General features: G+C 35.2%; 1 protein-coding gene across 1 annotated transcript in view; it reads left to right on the forward strand.

The window, feature by feature from the left end:
• Positions 1-12,540, forward strand: part of EPB41L2 (erythrocyte membrane protein band 4.1 like 2) — a 60,248-nt gene that overhangs the window by 20,354 nt on the left and 27,354 nt on the right. The window contains exons 5-9 of the mRNA XM_080616149.1: positions 7,220-7,295; positions 8,520-8,738; positions 9,192-9,279; positions 10,754-10,906; positions 12,066-12,163. Coding sequence (XP_080472275.1) covers positions 7,220-7,295; positions 8,520-8,738; positions 9,192-9,279; positions 10,754-10,906; positions 12,066-12,163 — 634 coding nt within the window. The remainder of the gene's footprint in view (positions 1-7,219; positions 7,296-8,519; positions 8,739-9,191; positions 9,280-10,753; positions 10,907-12,065; positions 12,164-12,540) is intronic.

The following is a 12,540-nucleotide window of genomic DNA, read 5'->3' on the forward strand; positions in this document are numbered from 1 at the left end:
CCTTGTGCTGCAGAAGTTAATCATTATACTGGCTGCTGCCTCAAAATTTTCCTGTTATATGCGACTAATAGTTGGTCTTTTTGCATCCTGAAACGGTAGATTTTTTTTTTTTTTTTTTTTTTTTTTCAACTTTTGTTGATATTTATGTTATGGGATGGAGAATATCACCCTGCAAAGATGGTCATGGTTGTTGCAATGGGACTTTCTTACTTAAAAGACTCACTAGAATATGAAATTATAAAAAGAGAATCAATATGTCTTAGAGGAAATATATATTCTTCAGTACGGCTCAGTCCAGCATTGGCTTTTTTGATGTTTCCATCATTTCTGGAATGGAAATGAAGTAGGGCATAATCTTGGAATGTCTCACTTTTCAGACTGGATGCATGTGAAATCATAGTGCTGTTAATTGTGTTTTCTTTAGGCCTTTCGCAGTTGATGAAATTCCTTACTAGGCAGATGTGGTTTGTATTTTCAGAAAAGAAATTCAAGTTACAGAAGCTTCCTTGGAACCTATTTTTTTGATCCAACATGCTCTTGTGTAAGAAAACTAGACCTATTAAAATGGTGAATGTACTAATGTGCAAGCAGAGGACACCTTTTTAAGGATTTTAAAAAGAAACTTCCTTGCACTAATTTGCAAGTAATCAGCATACTGTCAGTTGTGTTCCTCATAATCGGTGCATTAGCATTTCTAGATATTGGAACGTACTGCAGATAAATTTTATCCTCCAGCTACGTGAGTATCAAGTAGTGAGGCTTTCCTTTTTTCTAGGTTTTGTTCTAAATATATTTTTCTTTGAATCAAGAATGGAAATCTTATGTACAAAAATGCTCGTTCATAATAAATTGAAGGTACCTCCAAAATGTACTAGTCCATTTGAACATTTGAATTGGAGAAACTGATTTCTTTCTGTCTTGTACAGCACAAACTGAAGCACTAGTATGCTATATAACCATCTAGATGAGTACATTGATCTGAACACACAAAGGTGATAAATTCAGAAGTGAAGCTCAGCATGTCAGTCTGCAACTTCATAATAATCTCTGCTCTCTCTTATATGTGAGTAATACCAATACTCTGCACATTGGCCATATATGTATCACCTGTGGCTGGAGAAGACAAAATACAATCTTTTAGTCTCCCTCAAGTCATATTCTGCATCTGGCTGCTTCTTCCTAAGTCAGTGGCCTCAGGCCTTCTGTGTGATCTGTTATTTATTTGGGCTGGCCTTTGGCTAGGCAGTTATGTTGGATCTCAGCAATTACTGATGTTACTTTGGCTAATGAATGTAATGTGCAAATTACTGGCTCTGTTCTCAGGGCTGCAAGGTGGCAGAAAGCTTGTTTGCTTTCAGCTGGCCTAATCTCTTCAGGAAAATTAATTCTTGACTTTTTTTGACTCATGTAATTGGATATCCACCAGCACGTGTTAAAACCTCTAATAAATTCAATTAGGGACAGGTAGGGTAATGACACTTCTGTCACTATCTTCTTGAAATTTGCTACATCTAAAGTGAATTGAGGCTTTTGCAATACTGCCAAGTTCAGCTTGAATATTGTGATGGCACAAGCAGTAGCAACTGGCTTTGGAATAGCCAAATCCCAGACTTCACAGGGGTGTGGTGGTTCACCCTTATGTAAAGTTAATTTGAGAATTTATCTGTGTGAGATGTACATACAGTTAGTGTAGAACACATATTATTACACTCATTTGTTTTCTATAGGTATTTTCATAACTCTCACTGTCAGTGTAACAGAATTGGATGAGTAAACTACATAAACCTGATGTCATCATAGTGTTTATTGCAATTGAAGATCAATCTTCTGTCTGCAATTTAGGTGTTCAGAGTTATGGATCAAGATTAGAGATGTGAATGTTATAAATGTTTTGGGAAGTCTAATTATTTGCTTTAATTATTTGTATTATTGAAGTAAATGGAACTGGGTTACAGACCTCGTTATCTTTCTCTTCAAGCAAATTTTGGAGCTATTTTTTTAGATACATCCTGGTTTAGTGTGGATGTAATGAATTCTCTTCCAAATGGAAATTAGATTTGTATGCTGTGTGAAATAGTTTAAATCCAAGGTAATGTTATGTCAGGTAAACCTATTTCTAGTCTACAGCACAATTAGTGGGTTTATTACAAAAAATACTTCCATATTGCTTATCCTGTGTTGTGTATCTTACAAAAATTGGAGAGGATTTGGATATTCTGAGGTCAGAAAAGACTGGTATAGGGAGGTTTTTGTGCATTCTCTCCTGGTAAAGGATACATTTAACCTTTTTGCTCTTGAAGTTAACTGTAAAATTGTCTTAATGTCTTCTGTCAAGGGAACACTTATTTTAGCTTGAAAAATTCTAGAACTTGTCACTGTACCTGGGATATGACTTATGGGATCTAAGGTAGGTTGACTGTGTCCACCTAAAGTAAATGCACTTGTTTTTTATAAGGAACAGGCACTTCTAGGAGGTGACTGAGTTAATTCTGAAATAGATGTCTGAGAGGGGAACCAAACTAAATGCCTCTTTTCTTCCATTGGCTGTGAAGAAAGTCAGTACATACATAATTACATCTCAACAGTCTAGGGTCAAAAGAAGCTGTGTCCACTAGCATCAAAAGAGCTAATGGCTACAGTGATAGAAAAGACATTTTGTTTTTAGAAAAAGGAGTGATTAACTGAAGGACTGAAGACAGAAAACTTACTTTGCTTGTTACTTGATTCAGTTTAATTATTGAGGGGAGTAAGGGAAATCGTCCATATAATTCTATGGAAGTGGATTAGAAGAGATGAAACAGTATAATAGGTAAGGCAGCTTGTGACAAATCTTGGGTTACAAGTTTAAACTTTTCTTTTAGCACATGCTCAATATTCATGTTTTCTTAGCTCATGGTCAAGGCTCATGTTCTCAACATCCTTTAGTTAATGGAAAACCAGTCATTCCGATTCAGGAACTTGAAAACAGCAAAATGCAATATATTGGCCTATTCTGAGACATACTTAGCCAACAACTTATGTAGTTCTGGGGCTTGTCATGGAGTTGAAATGGATTTTTTTTTATTTTTTTTTTTTTTACGTTCTTGGTTCTGTGGTGTATTCTGCAACACAGCCTAAACAACTGCTGAGGAAAGAGGATGACACAGAAAAATAACTATATGGTTAAGTAGGTATATTTTCAAATTATGCAGTGGACCAAATGGTGATAAGTTCATAACTAAAATTCCATGTGAATAATGCAAACAGGAGTTTAGAATTCTGCAGCACAGTGTTCTAAAATATTTAAGAAATCTAAAGTTTGTATTTAAAGTGCTAAGGTAAGTTAGAATTAAGAAAGGTGCTTGCATTTTAAATGTACATCTATGGCTGTCTGACTTTAATGCTAACAAAATGTATGATCATGCTCAGGCACCAAAACATGGGGGTCACTTTATGCAGGGTCACTTTATTTTTAGATCCATATCTTTTATGTAAATAACTATGTATCTGTAAAAGTTGTAGCTAATTTTGATCTAAGCTAATTAACTAGAGTCTAGCTTACAGTTTCCTAAGAGACCGAACTACCTATGCCAAGGGAAGAATTTTCCTGCAGAGGTACTTCCGTATGCCTGCTAATTATAAAGAATGATTTTGCAGTTTGGAAATCTCTGAGTCTGAGAGTTGAATCTTGTCAGTCCAACCAGGACTGTCTGTATGCTGGTTTTTTCTGCATTTTTGAAAATGTGGACTACGCATGTATCTTCCTTATTTCTTTAGTTCTTTTAATGGTAATTTTCAGAAAAATGATAGAAAAAAATTTCTGAATTTTATGGAACATTTTTTTCATCTGCGTGTGAGTAATATATCTGTCCTGATCACACAGTACCCTAAAAATCTTAGCTTGGCCAAAAGAGGCATCATGAGTAAAAGCCAAAAAGAGCCTTTACTGGAAAAAAGACCTCACTGATTTTCCAGTTTAAATGGGATGAATCATGTTATTTGTATGCTGCTTGTTGGGTGGTTGTATTGCATTCTTTTTCTCTCAGAATGTGCCTAAAGTTGCCACAGAAGCATTTTTGAGGTAACAAGCTGGTTAGAAAAATTTTTGACATTTCTGTAGCCCATATTATTAACCATTGAAACAGAGAGCCTTATCGGACAGAATGCTACGTACTATTTTAAATACCAGATTTATTTACTTTTTTTTGTCTTGGCCACCAATTCAAAGAGCCAGTAATAGTGTGCATCATTGTGTGAAGACAATTCCATTTGTATGCCTGAGTTATGCGGCTATGAACAGTACACTGTAGTGAGAAGTGTAAGTATAGACTGTTCCCATTGTAGTATACTTGCTAGTGTGTATTCAGGGGATAGATAGGCTTTCAGTAATCAGGCAAAATATAAGGTCACCAACTGTCCAGAAAATATTTAATACAAAACCAACTACAACATTTTTTCAATGGATTAGCTATGGAATTAGTATTTGAAGACATCTGAAATTTCTCACATAGGCCATGCATTGAGTATTTACACTCTTTTTAGCTATTTGTAGAGAATACAGCTTTATTTCTTTTGCTCCTTCAAATGGTTTCTTGATCTCCTGGCTACAGTGCTTTCTGAAAGATAATTGTAGAAATGCTGACAAGATAGAGGAATACGTTAAACAGGAATTCATCTGTGACTAGTTTAATTGCAAGTTTTAGACCAGGAAAAATTGCTTCCAAACAGGAAATACTGTTTCATTCCAGGAAAACTTGATGAGTGGTTTAGTATCTGTATAGAAGGACACATCATTTATCCATTTCTCCCCATCCCACTGTCCTGTTAAGATGACAATGCTTCCTAAACTGTTTTGCTTAGACATTTTGGCCCAATTGCTTATCTTCATCAGTTCAGCTTGTTTCTTATCATCAGCTTTTCATTAAATGATGAAAATTCCCTGAGAGATAAATGATGGAAGTAGACTAATCTATTCCAGATTTAATTCTGTTTATGATGCAAGATGTATTAACTAGTGTTTAGACTTTTTTTTTAAAGGTATCTTTGTCCTAATTCTGTCTTACACTGTATTGCAGTAGATGATGCAACAGGGCATATTTTGCCTAATTCAGCACTATATGTTCATCCAGTAAATTAGGCTTTTCCATTTAAGGAGTCCTGGCTTGTTTCATAAGCAAAGTAATTGATATTTTAACAAATAATTGATAACTGGGATCATTAAGATGCGCTAAACCCCTGAACTCTCTACAGGAAGTAGTGATTTAGGGGCTAGGTGGAGAAAGAGGATCACATGTAAGCAGACACTGAAGTGCTCCGATGGAGAGACATGTTTGAAAATCTGAAATAATTTTTGAAATGTTGAAGACTTCATTAGAAATATGGACACAAAGCACCTCTTCACCTTTAACAGGTGTGAAATTTTAAAAGGGGATTTTTTTAAAGGAAATGACCTTAAACCAAAATGTCAGCACTCTTTACTAGAATTATGCTGGAAATGGCATTCCAGTGGGGTTTTTCTGTTGTTGTTAAAATACGTGTTTTTCAAAGCATGGTTTATCTGTGTAGCACAGGTATTTAAAATGGTTTACTGTCCAGAATTCATCATTAACAAGCTTTATAGAATTATTAACTTTGTACCAGAGATTATTTTTGTGACACATTTCACCAAAATACTATTTGCGTTTAGGAGAAAAGGGGCGAGAGAAGGACAAAAATGGCTACTGACTTGTTTTGATGATTATATTTTCATAGAATCATGGAATGTTTTGGTCTGGACGGGAGCTTAAAAGTCTGGCAGGAGCACCTTCCACTAGACCAGGTTTCTCAAAGCACTGTCCAACCTGGCCTTGAACACTGCCAGGGATGGGTCAGCCACTGCTTCTCTGGGCAACCTGTGCCAGTGCCTCAGAACTCCCATAGCACATCAAGACCTTCCTCCTAATATCTAACCCAAGTCTTCCCTGTTTCAGTTTAAAGCCATTCCCCTTGTCCTGTCACTACAAGCCTGTGTAAAAAGTCCGTTTCTAGCTTTCTTGTAGGCCACCTTTAGGTACTGGAAGGCTGCTCTAAGGTCTTCCCTGAGCTTTCTCTTCTCCAGCCTGAACAACACCAGCTCTCTCAGCCTGTCTTCACAGGAGAGGTGCTCCAGCCCTCTGATCATCTTTGTGGCCTTTCTCTGGTTTGTTTTTCTTAGTTTTAGTATTTCTTCATAGTTTTTAGCAGCCCTACATTTTGGTGTAACTTTGGTAAGATGTAGTGAAGCTCAGCTGCATTTGCTTTCAAGCAGTGTCCAAAACCAAACTATTAAATTCTTCTAGACTCCTAGTTTGTGATTTTCTATTACATCTGTATCTGCATTGTACTTAAAATCTGTTTGAATTAGCAAAGTTCTACATTTTGTGAAGCTATTAGTATTTTCCAATGAATGTATTCCTCTTGCACATAGTGTTACAGTACTGTAAAGTAACATTCTGAAAATGTATTTTAATTGTTGATGAGTAACTTCAGCTTTCAAATCTTAAAGATTTATTTAAAATTAGAGCTGTGACTAAAGGTAATTTTTTATTTGTCAAATTATTAGTCTAGTTTTAAGAAAACTTTTGCTTAAAAACTGCATGTGGTGTTACCAATTCTAATCCATGAGAATTTAAACTTAGAATATAATAGTTATGATAGTTGCTAAAGGTACAGTTTCTCAAAAAATATTTTAAAGGAGAAATGGCTAATATTTTTTTGTCCTCCATCCATACTGTATGAATATGAGTAATTTATTTATCTTTGTGTATACATTGCAGACCTCATTTTGACATCTAATGTTCATAGTTATTGTACAGTATCTCAAACTAACAGTCAGTTAAAACAGGACAAGACTGTTAGCCTTTGAGGAGTTGGAACTAAACACAAATTCAGTGCAAGTGTCTCTGAACACAGAATATCTTAAAAGTGTTAATTATATTATGGTAGTTTTAAAAATAAAAATGTCTTCTGATACTTACATAACTTACTGTAAAACTTTATTTAAAAATTATTTTAATGTGCTAATCATTCACTGTCTCTGTATATGAGTTACTACCTGAGAATGAAAATATCTATGCTTCTTACTAATATGTTGTAAAAGGAGGAAAAAAACTTTACTCAGGATTCGGTGATCTAAGATTTATATGACTGCCTAACGTTTTTTAGTAAGGTTTTTTTGCTTTCTTCGTCTTGAGATTAACAATCCAGCATTTCCCATGTTTAGGTTTACCTTGGATATTCACCTTTAATGTGAAATTTTATCCCCCTGATCCTTCACAGTTGATTGAAGACATCACTAGGTATGTATAGTTCCTAATTTGAAACTTAAAAATGACTTAGTCTATTTTGAAGGCCGTATAAAATTTCTTCAGTTTCTGGATGCCGTAAGAGGTTTGGCTGTTGCTTTAGAATACTATAGATGTTTTTACATCAACTTCTTTTGAACAAGGTTGAAAAAGGCAAAGTGAAAACTTCAGAAAGAAACGCGAGAAAGAATTTAATGGTAAATGGGAATATGATTTGGGCAGAAGATAAGATGCAAATGATCTTTTATGAAAGAAGCCAGTGGTTTGTTGTCCGTCTGCTGCTTTACTATAAAGTAAACAAAGGTGTGGGGTATTGATATTAAGAACTGTCCTGGGTTCAGCAGTAGCAGCTCAAGGGATCCAAGGTACTTCAGCAGTAACCTAGGCTAGGCTGGTGAAAAGCTAGTTTTATGCATATGCGTTAAATAGAATCACTAGAATCATAAAATTGTTTGGGTTAGAAGGACCTTAAAGATCATCTAGTTCCAACCCCTTGCCACAGGCAAGGACACACTGCAACCTCTTCCAGTGCCTCACAATCCTCACAATGAAGAATTTCTTCCTAATATCTAACCTAAATCTACGCTCTTTCAGTTTAAAGCCATTCCCCTTTGTCGTATCACTACAACCACTGTGTTGGGTAGGATGTCTGCTGATTGTTAACTTCTTAAATTTGGTAAAAGTGTGTATGCAGTACCTGAAATATTAAATTCTAATACATATGTTTAAGGCAGGTAATTATGATTTCAGTACTAAACCAGATTTCTTTTCTGTATTACATGACTTGATTAGTTCATGAACTGCAAGGAATATAAAAGTTAAAATATTAAAGCCAAAGGGAAACGTCAAATAGGTTTTATTTTTAAATGTTAGATACCTGCAGGCTACAATGTGAGATGAAGGAGTTCTAAGCTGGCTTTTGTTACAAGCTAGATGCAGTTTTTCATTCATTTATACCAAAAATCAGAATCTTTCCTGCTTTTCACCTTATTTATGAAAGTAATATCAACTGTTAAAAATGGAAATGAAATGTACTGTGTGGTAGTAGTACTCAAATAATGTAAGGTGTAATGAATTATTAATGCATTGATTTAATTTAAAATATAGATTACATGCATCTCAATAACTTCTGTTGTATCTCATAAGCCTGCCATTAGTAACACTTTGTCTGTTCTTGGTTTTGTTTGATTTCCCCCCCTCCTTTCTTTTATTTTGCAGGTATTTCTTGTGCCTACAGCTTCGTCAGGATATTGCTTCTGGTCGACTGCCATGTTCTTTTGTGACTCACACCCTCCTTGGTTCATATACTCTGCAGGCTGAGCTGGGTGATCATGACCCAGAAGAGCACCGCAGTGACTATGTCAGTGAATTCCAATTTGCACCCAATCAGACTCAAGAAATGGAAGAGAAAGTAGCTGAGTTACACAAAACACACAGGTGTGTCGGATACAGTGGGATTAAATGAAATCATTATGCTTTGTCATGTTTATATCAATCCTTTTAAAAGTATGTGTAAAACTGCTAAGCTGAAGTTACTTTGGAAATCTTTTTCTATGTTACTAGAGCCTCTTCCACATGTTTAAAAAGTTTGGTTTTAAAGTAGTAGCTTCAGTAAGATCTCCAAAGAGAACTTTTAGAGAAAAGATTTTTATCTGAGCATATGAATTAGTTTAAGCAACATAGAGCCTAGACTATTTGGAAAGAGTGAAGGTGGATATCTCATTTCAAGAAATTTAATATGCTTTAAGAGAACACTTTCCTATTAGGGCAAAAATGCTATTGATACCTTATGGACTGACGTTTTCTGATGTGTCTGAATTCCAGGATTCCACTCAGTTTTGATTCTCAGTTCTTTTGTCAATAAACTCAAGGCTTATTCAATGGTTTTAGGGGCTTAACTCCAGCACAGGCGGATTCCCAGTTCCTAGAAAATGCAAAGAGACTCTCCATGTATGGAGTGGATTTACATCATGCCAAGGTACTGGGGATTGGTTTGGGTTTGTTCTGTTTTTCGATAGACATGCTTAGTATTAAAGAACATAGTATACATATATTTTCTAAAAAATGTCATATTCTCAGTTTTTAGGTATAAGCCTTTTATGTTTTGGTCATGATAATTTACAGTTTACAGCTTTAACATACTTAGAATTTATTTTAAATCTAAGCTCACTTAATGCATGATGTATGTGCAGCTTAGAAATAATATTTTATTTATAAAAGTGGCTAAATATATTAAAAATGTCAGATTTTTGATGCCAAGGGGACGTAGGGCTGTAAAATAAAGCCTAAAAGAACATGTAATTTTTTTCGTGATACCATGAGAGTTAAAATCAGGGTGGGGGGAGGAGTGTGGGTTTTGGTGATTTCCACTCTTCTGGGAAGGTCAAATCAAATTTACATTTCTAGTGGGGAATTTTTTTTTTTTTTTGTTAAAAACCCAAGTAACCGACCCCTTCCCACTCCCTCGCACAAATCCAGAGCCTCAAATCATTAGGAAAATCAATGTGTTCTAAGCATATCACTCCTATATCTAAAAAAAAAAAAAAAAAAAAAAAAAAAAGAGAAGAAAAGACTTCTAAGTACTGGCAAAACATTTTTTTATTCTGTTTCATATGAAAACAATGTGCACTTGTTTTTGCAGATTTTTCCATAGACTTTTTTCCTGTGTTCTCATTAGAAGCACTTGAAGCAAATATACATAAATTTTTATTCCTGTACAATTAACTATGTAACATTCATTTTTTTAATGCAAGTGCAACAGGCAGTTCAGTTGGTCTGTAGTGTTTTAAGGAACTTAGATTTTTAGAGTTTTATTGGAGCTTTCTTTTGGTGGAGTGAAGTTATCTACAAGCATTAGAACTGCAGCTTGCCAGGAACCACTTGCAGCATTAGTTATGCCAGTGAAGTAACTTCTTAATGACAGTGCTGGCATTTGATGTAGTTGATTTTATTGTTGTTGGGGAGGACATGAGATTCTGCTGTATTGTGTACCCCAGCACTTTGAAATTATTATGTTGATATTGTCAGGCACCTGTCCATTACTTCCCCATAGGTGACTATCACCATGATCATCAACTTTTTCAGACTTTCACTCACTGTTTTAAGTTAAGTCTTCTTTTAATATTTGTTGAAATTACTGGTAGCACATCCACCGTACTGTTTCTTGCTTTTAAATTGTTAACTTAGCCCCTTTTGTCAGAATATTGAAGAATTTCCCAGAAATGTGGCATATGTAATGGCATATGAGAGCCAAAGCCATTACTTAGAGTCCAAAGCCTCCTGTAAAATATATATACTTGGCAATTTCTGCTTTAAGAATCTCATTGTTGCGGTCTTTCAGGTTTAAATGTGAAGTAAATTCCAGTTGTATTATTCCCTCAAGGTATGCTAACAATCATTACTTGTTTGGAATGTTATTAAACTGATTTTTATGAAATTGTCTCATGTGGTAGGATTCTGAAGGTGTGGATATCATGCTGGGTGTATGTGCTAACGGCCTGCTCATTTACAAAGATAGACTCCGGATCAACCGCTTTGCTTGGCCAAAAATTCTTAAGATTTCTTATAAAAGAAGCAATTTCTACATCAAAGTTAGGCCAGCAGAAGTAAGTAGCACCTTTCTGTCCTGTTTCCTTTGTGAGATGATTTCTATCTAGTAACAAGAACACATCCTAATTTTTTTCCCAGATGTTCTCACAGGCTTTTGTTGGAGTCGAGCAGAGCTTAAGAGCATTTTATTTTCCTTTTTGTATTCTGCTGATTGTATTAAACACTTGTCTGGATCACTAAATGCAAACCAAGAAGAAAATCAATTTTCTTTGGTTAATAGATGCCATCGTGTAATTTTAAATTTTTTACAGCAAAAGCTGGTTATGCTGGCCATGTTCTGAGTGTTTATACAAACTTGCAGTCCTGGGAGAGAGCCAGCTTCTCTTCCTCTTTGGGTATAATTGTTCGCTAAATGTCAGCGCATCTAGTTTATGGCTGTACCCGAAGGTTTGAGTTTTCTGTAGGAGGTTATAACTTTTTCTGTTAGCTACTATGGAAATAGTGGATTCAACTTTCTTTTCAGATAGCTGTTTAAGTTTATGAGAGTTGCTGAAGGGAGGGGAGGGGGATACATTTTGAACACATTGTAACTGGATATTTAACAAAATGTCAAAAACTGTAATGCTTTTTTATATTATATTTTAAAATGTTTAAAGTGGCTTTTACTGTGTGAATAAATAAAACAAAAAAGAAGTCTAAATACCCATAATACAATACTAACATTGTAGTTTTGTAAGTTTTGGAACACAGATGTATTGTTCTTGAACTTACTGTGGTACATAGATGCAATAGTTTTGCTAAGAAACTGTTGTATAGTGAAACGGCTTAGGTGAGCTTAACACTGCACTATGGATTTTAGATATTTATGAAATTCAAGGGAAATGTGCAGCACAACCTGCAGTACAATTACTTCATATAGTTTAAAAATAAATACATCGAGCAGCTAGTCATAAAATGAGCAAGGAGCAGTAAAGCATTATTGGGTTTTTCAACAGAGTCATTTGTTCAGTTAGGAAGTGGTTATGTGATTACCCATCATGGCTAACTCCCATGGCTAAGTGGAAATTCTGATTATTTTTTTATTACTTCTAAATCTTATGAAGTCTTATGAAAGGAGAATTAGAGCTTGTTACAGTAATGGAATTATCTGAACTCTGCTGCTAGTTAAAAGCTAGCTTAAGGAAACGAGTTAATTTATTTGTGGATTCTTTCCAGACGGAACAGTTTGAGAGCACTATTGGGTTCAAACTGCCAAACCATCGGGCTGCTAAAAGGTTATGGAAGGTTTGTGTGGAGCACCATACTTTTTTCAGGTAAATGATAATTCTCTGTTTCTCTCACTTTACCAGGTATGAGCATATCTTCCTTTTAAAGGATAGGAGGAAAGTAGAGATTTCCCCCCTTTTTTTGCACCTTATTTCCCAGTCCCGTAACACCTCTTAGAGAGAAGACACTCTAACAATCACTTACCCCAAACTGACAGTTCTGAAAGTCTGAATTTAACTGCTTGATTTAAACTTTGAATGCTAACAGGATGGGGCTAAACTAGTTACCATATGTTAAGACTTCCCGAGAGATTGACTTTTCAGAGTGACCATCTAGAAAGCCACTATACACCTTCTAATGAAGTTCTCAGGGCTTAACAGTAATCTTTATTCACTTCACTTTTTAGAATATTCTGCTGAGTATA

This window comes from Psittacula echo (genome assembly GCF_963264785.1).
Source record: "Psittacula echo genome assembly, chromosome: 4".
NCBI classification, from domain to species: domain Eukaryota; kingdom Metazoa; phylum Chordata; class Aves; order Psittaciformes; family Psittacidae; genus Psittacula; species Psittacula echo.